The sequence below is a fragment of the Corvus cornix genome, chromosome 7 (genome assembly GCF_000738735.6).
Source record: "Corvus cornix cornix isolate S_Up_H32 chromosome 7, ASM73873v5, whole genome shotgun sequence".
In the NCBI taxonomy this organism is placed as follows: Eukaryota; Metazoa; Chordata; class Aves; order Passeriformes; family Corvidae; genus Corvus; species Corvus cornix.
Window position 1 is genome coordinate 35,445,286 of NC_046337.1, and position 22,992 is coordinate 35,468,277.

Genomic DNA, 22,992 nt, shown 5'->3' on the forward strand with positions numbered 1-22,992 from the left:
AGAGTTCAAATAAGCTCCCATGAGATCTTCTTTCTGCTTCACCATCACTTGCCACTCATCAGCTTTTGCTGCATTTAAATTGGTATCACTCTGCCATTATAAAATGAAGTCAGTGAATTCGATTTCCCTATACCTGCTCATCAGGGAGAGCAGACCAAGTTAACCTTACCCTGTGTTTGTTTACTTGAAGTTTTATTTTTGCCTAAGACATTTACTCTGACATGCAAACATAAACTGGAAGGATTTCCTCAATGAAATCAGACATGAAAAAGATGCGTTAAATATCCAGATAATGCATAAATGTAAGGGGTTGATTTAAACACAGTTCAAAAACTTAATAGAGAGAATTCTTGGAATTTCAGCTGTCCTGGGCATCAGGACTTCGGAATTCAGGACTGTCTGAATTCTAACCTATCTCAAACACATCCAATGTTTCTTCCTTTCAGGGCATTGTCAGCAATTTGGAGAAAACAAGTTCAGAAAAGAAGGAGGCTGAAAAATTGCTCAGATTGTCCATTTCCTACTGTGCCAAGAAAACCTGAGCTCAGACTCTTGCTAAAAATAAAAAGAAGGGCATCTTCAAAGTAGAGGTCCAAGAGCCTGCTACTAGCTTAGAGAACTAGCAGACTGGTATCAAGAGCCTGTTGTCTCAGACACTTCACCTGTACATTTGGAGAACAGGATTTAATCCAAACTTGTACTGTTTGGACCTCACCCAGTGCAAGTTGAAGTATCATTGATTTTTATTTCAAATTGTAATCTTCTTCAGTGGACTTCGCTTCCCCAAAGAGAAAACTCTGTCCAAGTGCAATTCCATTACTCCTAGTTGAGCAATTCCCAGTTTCCTCCCTGACTGGCTGTCCTGATTACATGCAGGGAAGTACAACACTGTGTGAGTCATGGCAATATTTATTAACACGGTATTTTGTACCACCAAGTCATCAGGTATTTTTCCTCAGGAAGGAACTCCCTTCATTTCAGGCTTTTTGACCCATATAAGCCTGACACAATCACGCTGGTAACCCCATTCACACCCAGTGTTCCTTCTGCTTGGAGTCTGGATGGTATTTTCTTTTCCAAGTTGGCTCTGTAAAATGAACTGGTTAATTGATACATGCCAATTTATTAATGATATATTCAGTACCTTACAAAAGTTCAATCAGCTTATCCAGAAAATTACACTTGGAGCTCATCCTAGCTTTACAGATAATCATCCTCTGAAAGGAAATGGGGGGTTTTGAAAATTGCAGTAACAACTGGTTTTTTTCCAGAAACAATCCAGAAATATTGCCTTTTATCAACTTTCTTTAAGATTGAAAGGTGGGGTCTTAACTGAACAGATATGGGGTAGCAAAGCCATTCCTCGCCAGGTGAATTCTCAAAAATCTTGGTCACTGGAAACAAATAAAACTGATTTTACAACGGTGTAAGTGGATTATCTCTGGGCAGGAAAAAACCTTTGTTGTGAAGGTCACCCAACTGTTGTTATGGATGAAGTCAGACAACTCCACCCAAGGGCTACTGAGCTAACAAGGAATGTCTCACTCATGGTGAGAGGAGCAAAGTTGAACTGGATGCTATACAGGGGGTAGGAGGAAGTTTTGCAAAACAAAAGAGTAACAGTTTCTCTTATTCAGAGTTTGTTTGCAATATTGTTTCATCTGGAATTCAAACTGTCTTCCTAAAAATACACCTAAGCCTTAGAGGCAAAACTGTGCTTCTGCCCTCAAATCCCTTCAGGGCCACACGGTGTTGCTGGAGCTCCCCCATCTTCTCTGGTCATGGCTTAGAAGGAAAAGAGCATTTTGGTGAGGAGTAATGCACTCCCTTCAAAAAGCTGTGTTTGTGTGATGAGGGGAGGTGTCCAGTGAGATCTCCCATTTGTGTCCTGCCCAGCAAGGAAGCAGGCTGTCACTAGCTACTGCATAATTAGCATTTCATTTCTGTGGAAGTGTTCAGTTTTGGCTAGTTCTGCAAGAAGAGGTGCCAGATGCTTTCCAGCTCTCTTGAATTAAGTGGGATGGCTGTCCCACGTGCCTCAGATCTGCTCCAAACTGGCTTCAAGTAGCTGATACTTATCACGGGGATGCAAGAGCAAGAAGCACAGTTGTTGCACCACTGTTTGACAGTTCTTCTGGTCAATGCAAGATCATTAACAGGGCTGGATAATTACACACCTATTAAGAGAAACAGTCATTACATTTGAATAAGGGAGGAGAATGGTGCTATCAAACCTCACTAAAGCAGTCCTCTGCAAGTGCCAAGATGGAATTTGTGGCAGAACACAGGAAACAGAGGTGGGACAGACCCCTCCTTGGTGACAACTGGTGGAGACGACTGGAAACATCACATCAGGTGAGAACTAAGAACCCATTTTATCAAGCAGCCTGACTCACAGAGAGCTGCACTGCAGGAACGAGGTAATACCATCCCGGGAGCATTGCTCTGCAGCAGCTCAACCCTTTTTGATGGGTATCCCAGCTGTACTGAGGGGGCACTGGTTTTATTCCAGCACTTGATCTGGCAGTCAGGAGAATAGATGTGCAGGATGAAGCAGAATCACGTTTTCTCTCTACCTTTCGGTCATGAGCCAAATAGCAAGATGTGTTCCCTCCACAACCTATTTCACTGAAGAATCATGACTGAGGGGAATTTAAATATTTCTTTCTAAAGGAACGGTATGAAACTAGAAAATTCAGCCTTGAAGGAGGAAAGAAGATAGGAACTGGTTTCCCTTCTCTCTGTGGGCATATTCAGCCCCTGCCAATGTTAGCAAGAAGATGGACAACCTGTAAACACCAAACATCTTGGACAGTCATTAACAGCTTCATTAACATAATCACATGCCACAAAGTCTCTAGGAACACTGAAAAAGAATAGTAAGCCATGCTTACCCAGACTTGGGGGGAAGAGAGCATTGTTTTTCTAAGGGATAAAAAAATACCTAAGAATAGACACATCAACTCTTTAATACGAGGATGAAGATTTCCACAGGGAATAGTATTAGTGTCATGGAAAAGGGATAGCTCCCCATCTGGGAGATAATCACACCTTTGTGTATGTAACTTGGGGAGAGACCTTTGACCCTTTTACTTGTCCTTTCTCTGGGGATGGGCACATCCTTTCACCTAATCGGAAGGAGAAGATAGAAAGGAGGGTAGACTGGAAGTCCAAGGATTAACAGACAACATCACTCTGCATAAGGCAACCCTGCCACCAGGGGTTGCCACTGAGTACTGCCAAGGTCAGCTAGAATTGCCTTTCCTATTTGTGTATGAACTAGAATGTCACATTTTCAGCACAAGACATAAAAACTTCCCTTCCTGATCCAGGCAGATAAAAGTAAACAACCACACGTAAAATACAAATGCCTACGGAGAAGTGGAAAGGCAAGGAAAACCTTCTGCTCCCTTCCTGGTCTAGAAGAAACACAGTTGTGCCACAAACACTAGAAATAGTTGGGTCAGTTAGAACTCCTCAGGAAAGAGGAGGGAATAGGAAGAAGTGTTGCTTCCTGGAGGCCAGGAGAGCTCCAAGGCACTTCCTATGCTGGGTAGACAGTAAATCCATCAGACATCCATGATCTTGTCAGATTAAGATCAGCATTGGCACCTTCTGCATCTATGAAAGCCAGGACCAGAGCTCCTGGAGTGAGCTCGTCTTTTAATGTCATTTCTACTTACACTCTTCTTCCACAGGAGCAGCATTTTTCTTATTGCATAACTGATTTAAAGGGTCTGGGGGGGGGGAGACAAATCTGTAACAGATCCTGGCTGTGTCTCTGTGATCTCCCTCTCATTTCCCTAATGGCTCTATTGTAATTAGATTTGTAAAACCAGCAAAAGGTCTCATTTTGAATGGCAACAGCTGTTGACATCAAGATTACACTGAATAATTTACTGGTTTAATTTTAGCTGCTAAACAATAAGATCCTCTTGTCGAAGATTATTTCACTGGCTGATGTTTTCTCTTTTTCCTTTGTCTGCTTCTTCCTTCCTTTGTGTGCTGGACACTACTAATTGCCCCATGGGAAAGGCAGTAATAACTTACATGGCCTGTGCAAAACTGTAGGTGTGTGTGTGACTATTGTTGTGTTGCACAGGTTCTTAATTCCGGCTCAGCTGCATGGGCTGTATTATTCCAAGTGTAACAAATTATTCTGGGCACTTTGACAGGACTTCAGAAATTGATGCTCAGTCTCAGGCTTCTGTACAAAGTCTGGTTTTAAACTCTGTGCACCAGTCCCTGCAGGAAAAGGAGAGCAGTAACACTTTTGTCTCACAGTACTGCTGCAGGCTTAGTTCACCAATACCAAGTAGCAGAGATTCTGTCAAGGAGCAAATACTAAAATAAAGTCATTTTACAGGCCTAAAATTAAGTGAAAGGGCAGCATTTGCTACAAACCAGTGTAGAAGGGAAGCCGAGAGCATTGCTGTGGAAAGTTCTTCTCTATGGTCTTCAAAAGGGTCTTTTTGTGATGAGCTGCTGGGCAGTCATAACTAAAACCTGAACATCATGAGACTTGAAAATCGAAAGTTAAATTCCTACTGCACACTCTCTTTTCAGGAGTGGGACAAGCACTTTACCAAGCCAAACAACCTGTAAACCACCCTGTGCTATGAGCAGTACATGGATAGGATGGCTCCCTGCACAGAGCTTGCACTCACCCTTGGGTGCAATTTGGATGACACGGATGGCACTCCCGATCCTCATCGGCGTACTTGAAAATGAAGCTGTTGGCCCCCTGCAAGCCATCAGGGCATTTTTCCACACAGTTTGGACCATCCTTAAAATGGAAACACTTTGTGCAGTGGTCAGGTCCCTGGAGAGCAGGGAAGAAAGAAATGCAGTGCATTCAAGTTACTCAGCCCTTTCCTGCTGCACTAGAATTGCACTGGCACACACTCAGCAACAACTGCAGCAGCTTCTCTTCCCAAGGAACAGTGAATTACCTTCATGGTTCCAGCCTCTGTTAGGGAGGAGCAGATGTATAAATCCTGGTGCTTTAGGCCACTAACTTCTTCTGTAGAGTGCAAGACTAAATACCAGCTTCTAGATGGGCTTCTTAAAATTATGTGTGTGCTTAATACAGTGAAGTCCACAGTGAAATACTTATCACTGAGAATCTTCTTGCTACATTATTCAGTACTGAACCATCTTTGCCAAGCCACTGCACTGGCCCTTCAGTGGGATCTCCTACCTCTGCAGTCCAGAACTATTTTCCACAAGCATTCTGCACGTGGCATTCAGTCACAGCAATACTGAAGGACTACAAGGTCTCCTTCTTCTTCATACATATGGAGACTAAATTGTTAAGAACAACAAACCAAGACTCTCCTTCTTCTTAATACATATGAAGACTAAATTGTTAAGAACAACAAACCAAGACTCCTAGACAATGTAAAAGTAAAATTTTAAAGCTGTGATGATAAGCCAGTGTATAACTAAATCTGGTGTTCAGGTTGAGCATTGGTCCAGGATTTTATGTCCATAAGCCCTGCTACAAATCCAAATTTCCCTGATGGGCTGAACACTTGAAGCACTAGTGTCTTGCCTTATGGCTGTATTGCAGAAAAACACAGTATTGTAAGAAAAATTATGATGCCTTTCTTTTTTCCATTCAGTAAGTCACAGAAATAAGGAAATAAATTACGGGTTATATTTTCTCAATTGTGAAGAGCCTAAAATACAGCTCCTTATTTCCAGCATACTTGTGACTTTTAATCTTGGCAATACACAGAAAACTAGAAGAAAGCCACAACTTCTATCTCCCAAAGGAGCAAAAATCTTTGAAAGTAAAGTTACTGGCCATTGTAAAGGTGAGAAAGAGTTAGCCGTCATTTAGGATGCATAAAAAACACTACCTTTCAAAAGAACTTAAAGGCTATCTAAGTACAAAAAACCTCCCAGCATATTGTTCAAACTGAGAGACTCAGACAAATTCTCCCACTTTTTGGGGGCGGGGGGGAAACCAGAACAGAACTGAGTACAAAGAATGAAAATAGGGATTAAAAAGGGCACTCAAATCACAGCTGCATGCTTTCTGTCTGTAAAAATTGTGTGCATCTGTACCACTAAAGTATTAAGACAACTCAGGAAAGAAAACTTTAAAAATCACTTTCTCAAGGAAGCAGATCCAAGGAAGTTGATTCCCAGAGCAGATGAGCAGAATTCCTTCCCTAGATACAGAATATGCACATTTTCTGTTTCTCTTAAAACTAATTTGCAGTAGCTGCTTTAAAGCCTGTAAGCAGGAAAACCCTGTCCTTCAGCACATTTTTGCAAGTTACCCTGGACAGTAGCAAACAAAACAAACCAAAACCCAATGAACATAACAGAATTTGTTCTTACCGGCCCGTAGCATGTGATCATGTTTTCCTCCATCTTTTCACACTGGGGATCACACTCCACACAGACAGAACCATTTGCAAATTCTCGGAATTCCCTGAGAAAATATTTTGCAGGCAGGTTAGGAGAAAGCAGACTCCAGCCCAAACCTGAGCCCACCTGGCTGGGTCTTCACCTGATGGAATTGATCTCAGGGGCACTGAGGCCAGCAGCCTGTCACAGCAGCTGAGGACAGGCCACGACCTCATCCACAGCCAGGTGAAGCAGAAACACCTTCTTCACCAGTATAAAATTATAGTGGGGGCTTTCCTCTCATTAAGAAATACAGACTTCATTAACAGCACAAAATTGCTGACTTCTTGATTTTCATCTACAGGATTGTCACTCGTGGCTCAGATTCAGGAAGCCACTTGTCACATGTGAGCACTGATGACAGAGCTGCCCTTGTTGCAGGTAGGTCTCTATGAACATATGTTTTAAAGCCCGTTCTCCAAAAGGCTCATAATGTTTTCAGCAATAATTCTAGACTGAGGTCTGAATCTATAAAATGTCAAAACAAATCCTTTTACTCATTTATTTCATGTATCCACAAGAACCTACTACTCAAGTGACTTTTTTTTATTAACCACTTTTAAGGGGGAAAAAAAGGTAGTGATGGCAGGTTGAACTTCTTCCTTCAAACATTTCAGCTGTCAGTTGCCCCTCACCACAAACCTCCAACATTCTCCCAACACAATTCATCCCACCCTCTACTAGGCCAAGATGAATTCACATCTGAGCAGGTTGTATCTCCCCCACTAAAGACAGACAGAATCTTTGAAGTAGACTCAGAGGGGACCAACACAAGCTTTGCAGGTGGATCCCATCTTGCTGCATTAACCAATTACAATATTTGCATTAACCAGTTACAGATGTGCTGCACACTCATGTTAGTGGGCTCCAGTAGCATCCAGGTAAAGGGTGGTTGGTCACTGCTCACCCTCCACTCCTCTACAGCTGTTAGGATCTGCTGAGGACATCAGGACTGAGCTGCGGAAAACCTCACTCAAGTGCTGCAAGGGAGCTCACCTTCTCTGGCTCTGGATTTTTCCTACTGAGGGCTAAAACAGATGTCAAATACAGCTTGACCCCATCCTGAAGAACTGTTGCTGCCCTACAATGTGAATGTGCAGAGCTCTCCAACAAACAAAAGACTTCTCCCCAAGCCCAGTTACAAGTATTTTCACATGTTTAGGACAGAACTGAGCCTGTGGAAGGTGTAAATACCATTCACTGATGGATGCAGAACAGAACATATTGATTGAGTCTCATCATGCTCTTACTGTGACAGGCTCCATGGCAGCAAAAGACACCAAGGGGGGACTAACTTATTCCAGTGCAGTGACAACACAACTGGGGTCTGCAACTCTTCTTCTTATTGGGGGGTGAAGGGAGAGGAGAGAACAGGAGCTTTTATGCACATAAAACTGCTCTGACAAGGTACTTTTTGCATGCCTTCTCCAGATGGAAGAGTTGAGAGTATTTTTATGCACGTGTGGGAGTTCATTTGGCTTAGTTCAGTTTTATCTTTCTGTCGTAAGGCAGATTCAACCACCTTGTGCTGTGCAGGTATTCCCCCAGCATAAGCAGCAGAAGGAAAAGGGGGAAGAACTCCTGTTGGGTTTTTAAATTTATATTTGTGTGTACAATTACACAGTGCATTATGAAAAAGAGAGTGAGTTCCTCTACTTTGGGGCCTTATTCAGAGGATTTCTTTATCAGATGCCTGAATCCAGCTCATCTGAAAGAACTTAACTGTATTGTTCTGAGCAGGGGTATCAAGTAGGGATAAATGGTGAGGGGTTTTTTGTAACTTTTCACCTAAATCAAATTGTGCATGTTACCAGCAATGTAAAAGGTGCAAGGTGATGATGCTGCATGAAAACTTTAGTCAGCAAAATACCAGGGAAAGATTTCTACACAAGTTCAGACTTAGAAATCCTTAAATCTTAGCCCATGAAATGTTTCACCCAAAATCAGTAATATTGGCAATGGAGCCAGATACTGATTAATGCACACCCAAAATGACTTGCTCACTGAAGTCCTCCACAATGTTAATTAGCAACTTCAGGGAAAAGCACAAGGGGAATGTCTTACCCCTCGTAGAGGTTGCAGGAGTCTATGCAGGTCCTCCCTCTGATGAAGCGCTTGCAGGACAGGCACTGGTCTGGCCCTGGCCCCCAGCAGCCATCAGTGGAGCACAGCTCATTGCACACCATCCCATCAGCAGCTGCAGAGAGAGGGGATGCTGTCAGTAATGCACCTAGCCCTCCCAAATCCAAGGGAAAACACTCCGTCAGCATCCCGATACACTTGGAAACGTAACCGGAATGTCCCCATCTTCCAGAAACAGGACAGAAAAAAGCATAAAATCATCATCATGCCACAACACAAATAGAGCCCTCAGCTGGAATATTGTACACACTCCTGGTCTGCTCCTTTCAAAAAAAACCAGTGGGAAAAAGATTTAAGAGAGTGCTGCAAGGATAATCAAAAGCAGAGAGGAGCTTCTAAACCAGGAATAAACAGAGCAGCAGCCTCAAAGACAGGGGAGAAAGGACATGATTAAAGCTTCAAAAATGTGAATGGCAAGGAGGAGGTGAGTAAGCATGAAACAATTGTTCACTGCTTCTTCCAAGTCCCTCATGGGCATTCAAAGAGACAGGAATCCAGTAGGGTTCAAATCTGAGATTTTTCTTCATAGAAAGTAAAGATCGACCTGTACAATTCCCTGACACAGGATATGGTAAACGCCAAAAATTTTAAGGATTCAAAAAAATCAATTGTCCAAATCCACAAAAGTTCTGTTAAACTAAAATATAAAGTGCTACCTATGAATTGAGGACTCCCTGAAATAAAACTTATGGACAGCAGGGAAAAAGTTGAAAGAAAGACACCATTAATTGTGATTTTAAAATTATTTATTGCAAAAGCACCTGAAGAACCAAAGAACCTTTATATTAAAACCCTCAAGCCCACACCAAAATACACAATGAACTAAGGGTTAGAGGGAAAGTTTGTTTCAAAGAGTGTAAGTCTGTATTTTTATTTTATGTAAATCATTCTCTATGTAAATATCTAGATGATGTGACAGATGGAGAAAATGAGCAAAGAGCAAAAGGAAACATATTATCTCTCCAGCATCTGAAGAAAATCTGGGTGCACTTTCAGCCTAACCCTGGCATGTGAAAAGACAGAATTAATTTGAATTTATTTTTGCACAATGCAGTGTTTTACACAAATGGATTACACACTGGGCTGAGTAAATTAAACCCAGCAAGGACCTGAAATGTCAGAGATGGCAACAATACAGACACTTGTTTGCTTTTTAAACCATTGGAAACAACTTAGGAGGAATAATAAATGGAGTTGTGCTGGTTGAATTCTACCACCCCCTCCAACACTATCTTATTCAATACACCACAAAAAACCTCAGGCATGAGAAGCGTGCACATGTTTTATCAAGGTTGGGATTTAGTTTCTTTTCTTTTTATATCACATAGACTTTTTTAATGCCAACATCCAAAAGGTATTTAGAAGTATCTTTTTGGTTTTTCTTTTGCCTCAAAGCTCAAATCAGGTACAGCCAAATAAAAAATTATTACGTTACATTCCAGGTGCTCAATATGCTTTAAAGTGTATTAATTATCACAGATTTCAGCACAGCAAGAGGGACTCAGGAGGCCATTTCAGACAGATGCCTTGTCCTCCTTCCCTGAGTTCTGCTGCTGCAGTCAAATGAGCCACACCAGCACAGCCAGGATGAGCAGAGACACAAAATTCAGCTTCTCATTACTGTCCTAACCTGACTTTCTTTTAAGCATAGTGACTTTTTTATAACTATCAGATGTCAGTAGTTCCACTATACTTCCACTGCCTGCACTTACAAATAAGAACAAAAGCAAAACCCACAAACCCAGAAACTACCCTAGTTACAAATACAAAGACCTTTTATAGTTTCATATGGTTTTTGTTTTGTAATCAATGAATCATTTTAAATCTTTGTCACACAACAAAGAAAATCTTTACCTGGTTTGGAGATGGCTTTGTTTCTCATTTTTAATTTTAAGGATATTGCTAACTCTTCTGACTTTGTTTTCCACACTCAAAACAGAAAGGCAGTTTCCTATTTGCTTTCTCACCTTCTTTTTTAACTTGAAATTGTGGTTTACTACTAGTGATTTCCTTTCTTTTCATTTTTCTCACCCATCAAACTACTCTGGGATCAGAATTTATGTGCACACATAGAGGGTTTCACTAAAATATCCCTCCAAATAACAAGGGATATTATTACAAGATAGCTCAGAAAATACAGTCAGTGACTGTATACAAATAAAAAGAGAGCTTTTCAATAAAGAAAATCATGATTACCCTATTGAAATGTAGCCAACACAGTGCCTGTAGCCTTATGAAAAAAGCAACAGAAACAAAAAAATTAGGATTTCCTCCTGAAGTGTTTTCATGAATGAATCTTGGCAAGGAGGGAGTGGTTGTTTTGACAGCTTATATAAACTCATTTCTCTCGCCTTTCTCTTCTTTAATTGTGGGGATGGCTAAAGAAATGTTTCAATTTTTGACACATTATTTGGCATTTCCATGGGCTGAGCATGTTCTGCAGCTCCAGCACATCACATGGCCTTATGTGGAAGGAAATAAGAATAATGCTCTTGACAGGAACTGGGTTCTGTCAGGAGTTTTAGAAGAAGGGCTCATTCTTTATGAATGGGGTCACACAGGTTACAAGCAGAAGGTTCATGGTTTTTCCTCAGCCTAAATAGAACACAAGAAAATTAGCTACTAAAAAAAGAAGAATTATTGTTATTTGGCTATACACTTCTGGGCCTGATCCAAAGCTCCATACACTGAATAGAAAAACTCCTGCAAACTTCAATTAGCTTTACATCACGCCCAATAATGAACATAATCATTTATTCGTTATTAATTGGTGGCTAGATTGATATCATTCATAATAATCACGTCTGTAACAACCTTTGCCTAGAAGGGTTTCACCTTACACTGCAGGTGTCACTAAAGCTGAGAGAATTGTTTAAGTCACTTTGGATAAAAGAACTTTTTTTTCTGCATTTATTTTGTGTGCACTCATATTTCACATGAGTCACCTCTGACTGTTCCATAAAAAGAAAACCATGTTGGAAAGAAAAAGACAGACTTTTCACTTCAGCATGGAGCAAGGGTAAAATCTACCTACCCTTGCCTTGGTGATTTCTTCCATTCCCTGTGCATACGAGCTTGGATACTGACATTTCTATCCCTGAAAGTGTGTAGGGGAAGGGAGAAGCCACATTCCTTCCATGTACACCCCCTTTCTGGCCCTGCATGGCACCATCTTAGGAAAACAACACAAAGACCTAGAGCATCCTGGGGGTTTATGGATTTCTTTTTTTTTTTTAATTAAAAGCACACATATATTTTGCTCCTGTATTTTCAGCATTCTACAAAAAGCCGTAGGCTTTTAACCTATTTTAAAAAACCATCATGGAGGCAGTGAAAAATTTGGGGACTATTTTAATATTGTTAAGAAGTGGTGTAAACAGCAAGATGAAATAATTGAGGGTATGAGGAGTTTAAAGTACATTTTGCACGCTGGAATATTTTGAGGCATTTTCCACTGGCTGACATCTGTTGTCTTTGTCTTCTCCACTGAAAAAAAAAACAACCCAGTTTTTGCCAAACTCTGTTGTGCCAGTGTTATCTCAAAGATGAAGCACTAACACAGACCAAACTTTTCCACATGAACTTTACTCCCCCTGCAACTTTTCAGTATTTCCTCACTGATGTAGAGTCAGCTGAACACAGCATTAGATGGCATGGAAAAGATATCATCACCTTGTGATAGATGATAAAAGTCACTTAAATACAATGGTGACTAGAAGATCTCAGAAGCTCTTACATGAGTTTTCAGAAAAGCTACACATTGACAGAAAAGGTTTGCTGTATTTGCTTTAAGCCATTAACAACCACTGGGTAGAAAGGAAAAAAATCCCATGCTAATAGTGGCTCAAAATATACAAAGAAGTAATAATAAATACCTGAGAGTAGCTGTAATAATTAACATTGTTTAGACTGGTTTCTTGACTGAAAACCATGTGAAAAAAACTCTTTGGTGGATATTTTTATTAACAAGTCACAGCCTGCTGGTTACCATGCAAGCAAACAGACAGTATTTCTGCCACAGAGCATGGATTCTGATCCTCCAAATATTTACTTACACATCTCCTTCCCCATTTTGATGAGGCTCATTTGGCATTCAAGAGGTGTGGGCATGTGCCCAAACATCTGCAGGATCAGTGTCCAGAACAAGCGAAATAGGGGAAAGGCAGAAATGGAAACCCCAGATGCTTGCCCTCAGATCCCACACCGTCAGGGAAAACTCTCCTAAACCCCGGTCTCTTGGCCTATCCTGGAAATGACAGATGATCCAAAGGGTGCTGGAGAACTGCATCTGGCTCCATGGGCCAGTGCTGCCTTACTCCAAGTGATCCTGCAGAGTTTAATGAGACATCCAACCTTCAGCAGAACCCATTTAACCCCAGAGAGGTGCCGGCTGACAGGCAGAGCTGAAGCAGCAGCAAAGCTCTTCTCAGCTAATGCTGAGTCTCAAAAGGCCACAAAAAATTAATCAATTCACTCACTCAGATGTGCAAAGAGAGGAAACCACTGTTCCTCTTGGAACTGCACTGCCTTCCACTCAGAGAGAAGAAGCCACTGTTCCTATTAGGATTGCACTGCCTCCCAATTGAAGCTACTTGGCCCCTGGCCCATGTTCATTATACACAGTGCATTTAATGAACACGGGTTAGAATCCATTTTTAAGACCAGCCCCCTTGGTACTGGAGCTTACATTGTGACTTCTTAAAAGGAAACAAATGAGATTTGTTTTCCTCTTTAAGATTCCTGTGGTGTTAAATCTCCTAAAATGTCTTTAGGAGTATTTTTCTTCCGGGAAAATGATGAGTATCTATTATAATAAATCCTCACCAAGCTAGAGGTGAAATAAAGTTTACATTTTCCCTTTGTGCGCAAATGTAGTGACAAGACATTCCATGTGAGAGGATGATACGACAGCACATCCCAGTTTCCATTTGCTCTGGAAGCCCATGTTTCAGTAGCTGTGGCAGCTTCAAAGGGACTCAAACTGAGTGATCCCAGGAAAGGGCAAAGAGGTATTTGACAAAGGAGCCTTGACAAATAATGCAAGAATATGTTCCAAACTGCTGTGTTCAGCTATGTCCTGAAGCTGTCAAAAACAGTGAAACAACTGGGACACTACTACACGAAGGGAAAAAGCACCTTACAAAATTCACCTGAGTAATTTCCCATTGTCTCCTAACATATGGGAAGTTATAGAAAGCTTGAAGCAAGGAGGAGTCATTACTGTGTGAGACATGAGGCCTGTGTTCCACCTCATTACTGTGTAGTTTCTTTTTATATTAAATGCCTAGGAATGAAGGAAAGTTGATTATTCTTTCATTAAATGCTGCATGATAATCAGACAGCTAGAGCCAATGTGACATGAGAAAACATCAGAGCCCCAAGACCATGATTTTTCTCCCTTGGTAAGCAGGTTTTTTTCATGTGGTAGTGAAGAAACCTGTGCTCTCTGGACAGTTCACAAGTTCACGCAACTCCTGGCAAGGTGAGACCAACTAGAATCTGGGAATATAACCTTAGTGACTCTTGCATGGTCAACAAAACTTTGAGCTTCTTCATTCTTCTGTTCTGTCAGCCCAAAAATTCCATATGGGAAATCTTCAAAGGGCTAATTCTTTCTTCATGCCATACAAAATACAGTTGTTACTACAGCAGTAGCGCAGAACTAGGTGGTTCCTCACCACATGATCCTGTTACACTGCAGGGGAAAGCAAAGAGCAGTGCCACACCCCTGGGCAGATACAATTCTCCTTCTTGGCAGCACCTCTATTTTCCAATCAATACTCTATTTTTATAGCTGGCTTTCTATGTGGGGGCAGAAGAAAAACAGACTGCACGCTGGAAGTGTTCAAATACTCTTCACCCTCACAAGAATTAAAAGCAAAGGAAAAGCCTTGAGATGGAAAGAAGGAAAACCAGGAGAACAGAAGCTGTTAAGAAAATGATACAAAGCTCATGGATGTTGAGCAACGAGAGCTGATGAACTGGGTAAAGTTGGTGTGTTGAAAACAGAAACTGTGCAGTCTTCTTTGTCCTGCAGCTGGTTAACTCCACAATTCAGGACTATTTTTGGACTGTTCATCCAAGCTTTGTTCCCACATGACATTCCCACCACATATTCAGTTGTCTCTGGAGGATGAAGCACGCTCTGCTACTCTTTCAGCCAGCCACTGGATTCTTCCACCCAGGCTGTGTAACCTCCTGGCTGGGTGACAGAAGCAAGGACACCAGGGCACGAGGATGTCCAACACCCTGGGCCCCTCCTCCCCACAGCAGAAGCAGCAGCCACCGCATCTCTCCTCCTTCTGTGCTGATCCCACGTAACCTTCTCCAAAATATCATGGTCTAATTTATGGTTTCACAGCCAACACCAAGGACATCTTTTGCAAAATACACAAAAAATATCTGTCCCAAAAAGTTCTGTTCAGCACATCCTTCTGCCATGTGTAACACAAAGTTTGTGCCGGAGGATAAAATATGGTGCAGCTTGAAAGTGGGCACTGCTCTGCTGGGAGTTAAGAAAGAACCCTTTCCCTCTACACCCTTGGGCACAGTCACAGTAAAAACTGCCTGCAGTGACAGAAAATTTCCTTAACCTTCAATCATTTAACTTGCATGTAAAGAAATAGCCTAATAAAATTAATAATAACAATAATTAAAGTGCCACACAACAAAACCACGTGGAGATCGACCAAGCAAGACTTTGTTCTTCCTGTCGCTCTTCCATGGTAGGAGAGATTAGAAAAGTAACTGAGCAGCAGAGACAAAGCTCCAGCTGTATTTCACCTAACACTTACACTACAGTGATGAGCACAGCCATTCACACTCTCAAAACAGAGCCAAACAGCACTTCAAAGGGAGGGGAGAAGAAAAAAAAAGAAACAAAACCCCTCAAAAAATAACAAACAAAAAAACCCCCCAAACTAACAGAAAGAAAGAACTAAAGTGCAAGTCAAAAATAGGACCACAGCTTGAAAAAACCCAAAGCAAATATTCTTGGCTGGTCAGAGCACAAACTCCAGCAATATCACTTAAACATACAGCAATTTAATGAATCTCCTCTCTTGCAAGCAGTCTAACAGATGCTCAAAATGAACTGCCTTGATGCTACAGTATGCCTGTATTAATGCAATTTGATGCCTGATTTCTATATAAACAAGTTATTTTATCTGCTACAGAGCTTTCTTGGCTTTTCAGTACTATGATCTCAGCCTAGGTACTGGCATGTAAGCTTTCCTGTAGTAGTATTTTTTATCAGATAGGTCAAATAAGGAAAGGGAGAACTTGGTGACCTAAAACAGTCCTGAAAGTGACCTTTCTGGATTAAGATAGGGCCCCTTAGGGTAGGGGAAGCAGAAGATGCTAATCCCACTCCATAAGGAAAGGGCTGTAAAGTCATGAACACTCCATTCACAGCCTTTGGAATTCACATTTGTGAAACTGGAACATTCCCAACAAGGTAAGTAAGCAGTGCGCTCTCTCTGCTCCCTCTCCTTTGTTCACACCTTAAAACATTTTATTTTCCTGCTCAGACTGGGCCAAATCCCTGGAATGACCACAGTTCCCCTGCTGTCCATGGAGTTCCACGAGCCCCCAGCTGAGTTTGTGGTAGTGAGCAGCAGGTACTTACTGCAGTTCTCTGCCCTTTTGTTCCGGTGGATCACTGTCTTTTGGCTGGGGGTGCTGAAGAGGCTTGTCCAGTTGACAGTGTGGTAGTAGCACAAATTGCTGTTGTCTGTGATGTAGATGTTGCCAGCACTGATTTGCTTCAAGGACTGGAACTGCAGGGAGGTGATGCCTTGTTGCTTTAGGATGAGCAAGGAAAGGCCACTGGGATGAGAACAAAAGTAGGAGAGAATAGGAATTAGCTTCAGAAGGCACAACTTATTATATCTGGTAGGGAACTGCCCACTGGAATTAGTTCCAAACGTCAAGATGACCTTTCTGGAAAAACTAAGAATTGTTCAGAAAATTTTTATTTTGTGGTAACACAAATATTTTCTGAGTCAACATCCAGTTCTACTGCCTAGAAAATTATGAGTCCTGTCAGGAGCGAGATACCACAAGGTGTGATGCTCATAGCACTAGGCCAAGCAGACCAGCAGAACTCCTCAACCAGTTTCATTTCATCCATTAATAGATTTTTTGAGATAATGTGCTGTTAGGAAAACTGAATAAAATTCAGGTTTTTCTTTCAACAGCATTAATACCATGATAGCTTATATGCTAAGAAGAAAATGACAAAAATCATGCAAAATGTATTAAAACATCTTCTGCCAGGCATCAAATTAATGTCATTTCAAGTAATACAGGAAGAAATTGTTATTTTCATGGAATTTTTTCCAGCCCACTTTCTACATTTCATTTTTCTTTTGTTGCAATATGTGGTTATCGCCGCTCTTCATCAAAGGAACAGTAAATGATTGTCTGTGCAACATGAAAATGACTGCACATATTTTATGACTGAAGATTAGTGAAGACAATATCCAGTTTCTGGGCATCCTTTAAGTTATTGTATTTTAATGATGATAATTGTTTTCCAGCTGTTCCAAATAAAAATTGCTGCCTTGGAACAGAATGCTGGGCTGTAATTCAACCTCAAGGTTTCACTGCTATTCATATTCTGCTCGGGTTGCTGTTTAAGATGCCAGCAGAATCCCATGCCTGACTGACTCCATCTGCAAAGTGGGGATCCAGGGGTTGCTGTATAAATTGCTCAGGTACCTCCTTGTGCTTCCCCCAGCATTTTTCACCATGTTTTCTTATCTTCAAGCCAATTTCTCCATCTGAGTTTTGACACAGAAACATCTCTGGTAAAAATGGCACTACAGAGCTCACCTGCAGTGTGCCTCAGTGATTTCCATGACCTTTTATGTCTTCTTAAAACCACATTGTTGTCTGGGCATTGGAGCCCGCACGTCTAATCACAACCATACGAACCCCTAATAATGAGGCTAAGTTCTACTATTCATTCCTTTTAAACTATGTTTCTTCACAAGGTATTTTAAACCATAAATGTAAGTTCCAGGCAATGAGGTAGTAGCTACAGCCATGAACCACGACTTTTTTTAAAAGAATAATTACGTTGAGAAGGTATTACCCGTTATAAACAACTGATTAGCAAAGATCCTGGTAATGAACATCTTGGTAACAGAGGAAAAAATATATTAATTTACAATGTCCTTCCCAAAGGATGTTGCATTCTCTGCTACTGAACAAAGAATCACAGAACACTAATAAAAAATTATTCCACCAACAGAGAAGTAGTATCTTACCTATAGAGAGCTCTCCCACCAATGGTAACCAAGTTAGAAAACACTCTGAAGTCCGTCATATTCTCAGGCCATGACTGTATGTTCAAATACCCTGAAGGAGGAAAAGGCAAACACATGAATGCCAATTATTTCAGCCACGTGTGAGTTAGGACAGGCTTAGCCTATAAAGGAAAGACAGTGCCAGCTTGAGGAAAAGAAATAAATAAGGAAAGCTGCAGACACTCAGGCTGCTCACCACCATCTCCTCCAAGAAAGTGAAGGAGAACTCACTCTGATTTCCGAGGTGAGGACTGTTCACTCTCTGCACAAGTTGTTTTGAGCTGCACAGACACCCAGAGAGGGCAGTTCCCCTTGCTTTTGACTCAGCACTGGGCTGAAATGCAGTACACTTAGTTAAGCACAGGGGTAATTCCACTTCTGTAGCAGGGCTGAGACTGTCAATTAATGTGTTTAGGAATGGCAAATAGTGTTCACCCAGGTGCCAGATGATCTTTGACATTAATTAGGAAGGGATTAAGAGTTTACTTTCATTTTTAATCCCATGGGTTTGCTGAAATTAAAAACTTTTGAGAGGTGAAGCATGCTGAGCTCCACCCAGCTACAAACAAGCTGTGGTGCCCAAAGGTTTTTGGGGTTTTTTTTTGTGCATGAAATTGAACAATCTTTTTGCATTTTCCTACCTATACATAATCAGAAATCAAATGAGAACTCAGAGCTGTAGTATCTTCCTCCCTGTACCCCGCATGGTGAAACAAGAAGCAAGATGCAAGAAAACAAAAGTACTGAGTTCCAGTTCTATGACCTCATTAAAAAGTCACAAAAAATGGGACTTACTACCACCCCACACATTATATATCTGTCTTTAAATTACAAAAGCTAACTTGCAGCAGCATCTTCCGTTAGACAAAGGGAAGGAGCTGGAAAAGCAGACTGGAACTTTCAAATGCTTTCAGGTGAAGAAAACGCTTTCCCACATTTCAGCACCACTTCCCTCACATTTCCCTCCCTTGCAGCACCTGTCCTACTTTGCTAACATGGGACCAAGATCCCTTGTCCACTTAACATCTGCCATAATGGGCATCCTGTGTTCATGAGCAAAGGACAACACATTTGTGAAAATCAACTGATACTGAAATTTTCTGCACTAAACTTTTATAAAAATTACAGCGTGATGAGCTTAATGAAAACAAGTACCTTGTGTTCTTCAGAAAACCCAACACATGACAACTATAAATGCAAAATGAGAATTAATTAATTAAATAATGCAGATTATAGGAGATCAAAAGTGTGTTACCTGTTATCTCTCTCACTGTTTGGAAGATATTTAATTTCTCTGGATTGATGGCAGCGATCGTGTGATACGGGTCTCTGAAAGATTAAAAACATGTCATGTGACACTCTAAATAAGAAAAGATCAGGTTCTCAAAGCCATACCATGTAGGAAACAGCTTTAAGGTGCTGAACACTGCTGTTATGAGGATATGCACCAGGCTTCTTCAACTTGTTGTTCCTGCAGATTTGTGTCTAACTTCTCCCACATCATTTTGAAGGAACATAAAGGTTCAAAACTCATTCATGTTTTAGCAAATATTTATGCTATGGAAAATTAAGGAATTCTAAACATGAGTGACCTTCCTAAAGGAAAGATGAATTTTCAGTGTTTTTTCCAGGAATGATACAGCTGTGATGCTGTATACCAGGACTAACAAAGCTGCTCCTGAAAGGAGTGACAACCTACAAGCAAAACAAAGCTAAGAGCATGCCAGCAGTTCCTGACACATGGCATTTAAAGAGCACACTTTATAGAAGGTGTTGAACAAGGAACCTCTAAAAGTACAGATCCTTGCCAAGCAAGTCTGGCAATGAGAAATGAAATAACCTCCAAACCTTAAAATTTTAAAGCTAGATATGCTATAGTACAAAAAGATGAAGCTGACCTCGATTTTGAGAATGCCATCATTTAGTAAATGTTACTTTCCTCCCCTATTTAAAGAAGTAAACCAGAAGCTTAAACCAAACAAAAATTCCTCTGCAATGGCATGTCATGGTATTTTTGTGGGTTTTGTGAGAGTAGGAAACATCCTCAATAAATATGGAGTGTGTGTTTCCTCCTCTCCTCCTTCTCCTTTCCAGGACACATCATTCTTGGAACTGAAACATGCGGGTGATCCACCTGGCTGTCTTTGGGGACAGGCCTCACAAGTCTATGAGGTGACAGACTGATGGGGTCACCTCTAACCACCCTGAGGTGACTCCAGCCCAGCAGCAACAAAATGAGTTCTAGAACCTTAACAAAAAAGCCCAGTGGACCACAGAGGCATCAAACACATGTTATTTTAACAATTTGGGGCTCTCAGAACACTAAATAATAAGTTTTGACTACCTAAAAGAAACATTCAAAATGCATTACCATCAAAAAAGGAAAACCCTTGCCCGCAATATACATGAGGTAGCTGAATTTCACCTCTAAATTCTGAAGATAAAATAGCTTTAAAGATGCAGATATACACTTAAACCCCTTAAACAGCTAAATGTCTGATGTTTTATCAACATATAAAACTGCAGAATAATGTCTATCTTAATTATTATAAATAGTTGTGTATAAACCAATTCATAATTACATATATATTTTACATAAATTATTACAAATTCACAAAGACTTAAAGCTCAAGTGTTCAGGAAAGAGACAGACTACAGAACCACAGGATCAAAAAATAGGACAGGAGCAATTGTAACAGCACGGTTTCCAATGAAAACAACAATAAAAATATACTCTGCATCTTTCACCAAAATTACTCTCTGTCACTACCACAAGTCTTCCAATTCCCCAGAGAACCACACTTTAAGTCCCTACAATCTAAAACACTAAAAATTCATACTCTAAAAGCTGAAGTTCACTGTGAAGAAATGAATTTGTAACAAAAGTTAAGTAAAAGTTGGAGAGGCAATAAGTAAGATTGTTGTTTCTCTATACTGTCCATTTATGTAACAAACTACTTGTGTAGCCAGCGTCATTTTTTAAATTTCCCTTTCATATTGTGGGTTTGCAAAATGTAATTGAAACTTTAAATAAAAAAGCTGATCCAGAAATACAGATATTTTCACTCATTCTCAAATCTTCTCTTCTTTTAACAAATACTAATGTAATTCATGCTGTAGAAAAATTTCGGGTTGCAGAACTCAGTGCCCTCATACTTTAGGCTTGCTGAAATGAGTTTTCTTCATCAAGAATGAGACACAAAGTGCTACACAGTTTCAAATTACATGTCTTATTCTTCTATAAAATAGAACAGAATATTTTAACTTACTGCTTATAGTCCAAATTCAGATATTTTTCAGACAAGTACAATTTTATTCAAGGTTGGGTTTGGTTCTTTTAATTTAGACAGATTTTTTAATGAGCTAATATAACTTTTCCCGCAAAAGCAGTTCTTATACACGAAATTAAATTTCATGTAATGCACTGGATTAATCCACACAAAATTGCTCATGGGCTCTAGCTGCTTGTCTTGCATTTACTCGATGTTTTCCTGTCCTGTGCTATTTAACAGGCTTCCATCCAGCCTCTCAGTGGGTCATTTGGCCAGAGCAGAGCCATGTGACACTTTGAGGTTCTTCTGGACCTATTACAATGAGCAAAATTTAAACCAAAATACTGGATTTATACACCAGCGAATTCTGTGTGCCTCTGCAACTGAAACTTAAATAGATTCTTCAAAACTGATTGACAAGAGGGCTGTTTTTGTGCACGTGTGTGCACTGACAGCCACCCAGACTGTGACAAGATATGTTAACCAAGGCTGTCTCTCTGCATATTCTGCATATTGTTCTGCTGGCCATACAAAATTTAAACTCATGGAAGGTAACTTCCCTTTCTCCCTTCCATTCTCTGATCAGCCTTTATTGGGAGCCAGTATTGAGGGCCTCATAAAGTAACCAGAGAGTCATACTTGTCTTTTCTCTTTTTAGTGCAAACAATTAATCCATCCTTTCTTTTCCTAGAGCTTGAATCTTAAGAATCAAGGAAACAGTTTTCTTCACAATGGAAGGCAGAAAACTAATTTATCCTGGATCTGCTATTTCATAAAAGAAGCCTGCAGCCATCATTAAGAGGTGGATGCAATTGGTTTCAGCTGGCACCATGACATTACCATCTTAACATTTTGTCACTTACCCATGAATCCCAGTGACAAGGAAGATAAGGTTGCCATTGATCTTGGTACAGTTTACAAACTTGTCAATGTTGCTGGAATCCACCGTCTGAGCTGACACCAGACTCCCTGTTCCAATGCCATCACATGCTGCCAAAACAAGGAGCTTGTATAAAGAACTAGGGAAAACAATTACTGAACAGAACATGTTGGCCTTACAGACACGAGTCTTCATCTCATTCAGCAGAGAGGTGTTAAAACAGCACCCTTGACCCATATTCCAAAAGAAGCACATGCCAATTTAAAACAAACAGAGAGCTAAAGTACCTGCCACAGAACCCTGGCACACAGGTTAAGATATTTCACATGGGATATAAAGGTGAGTATCAACCACACAAAATCCCACCACACAAAATCCCACTCGGCCCAGCCATGCCATTTCTAGGTGCACTACACACAGCAGAAACTGAGGGGCTCTAACTCTGCTGGCTCCAGAGGCCTCCTTCTCTTAACCATCTTTGCCATAAGGCCTTTCAAATGGTTGTATAAATAACTCATTATTTATCACCTCAACCAGCAAGTTACTGGTGCCTGGAGGAACTCTGGCAACCAGTGAGGAAACTTCTCTGTGTAGCCTTTCTGTGTAATTGAGCTGCGTTTTCTGGGACACAGGATGCATCCAGGAACAAATCCCTCATGACTTCAACCACGTAATGTATTCTGTCTTCCAAACTGGGCTCCTCTAATGGCAACTACCAGTAGAAGCTTTTACAAACATGTGATAGCTTTCCTCCTGAGAAAGTAAGGAACTCTATTCCTGTGTTTTCCTGCATAAAACTATCTATTCAACAACAATGTTATTTACCACAATTAAGCCAGATGTGGCTTCCATCGGGACTGAAAAGTGGCATAGGCCCATGTAGGAAAACTTATGGTGCTTTGCTCCACAGACCTTCAAGCAGGGACTGTTTGCTAGAACAGCAAAGTAACCTACAGATTTCAGTCCT

At 40.8% G+C, this 22,992-nt stretch overlaps 1 protein-coding gene across 5 annotated transcripts in view; it reads right to left on the minus strand.

The window, feature by feature from the left end:
- The window catches only part of ERBB4 (erb-b2 receptor tyrosine kinase 4), a 576,015-nt gene that overhangs the window by 139,111 nt on the left and 413,912 nt on the right, over positions 1–22,992 (minus strand). For all 5 annotated transcript variants that reach the window (XM_039554927.1, XM_039554926.1, XM_039554924.1 and 2 more), the window contains exons 9-15: positions 22,009–22,135; positions 19,129–19,202; positions 17,835–17,925; positions 16,190–16,389; positions 8,485–8,617; positions 6,352–6,445; positions 4,668–4,822 (exon numbers count right to left, since the gene is read on the minus strand). In XM_039554927.1, the coding sequence (XP_039410861.1) occupies positions 4,668–4,822; positions 6,352–6,445; positions 8,485–8,617; positions 16,190–16,389; positions 17,835–17,925; positions 19,129–19,202; positions 22,009–22,135 (874 nt within the window). The remainder of the gene's footprint in view (positions 1–4,667; positions 4,823–6,351; positions 6,446–8,484; positions 8,618–16,189; positions 16,390–17,834; positions 17,926–19,128; positions 19,203–22,008; positions 22,136–22,992) is intronic.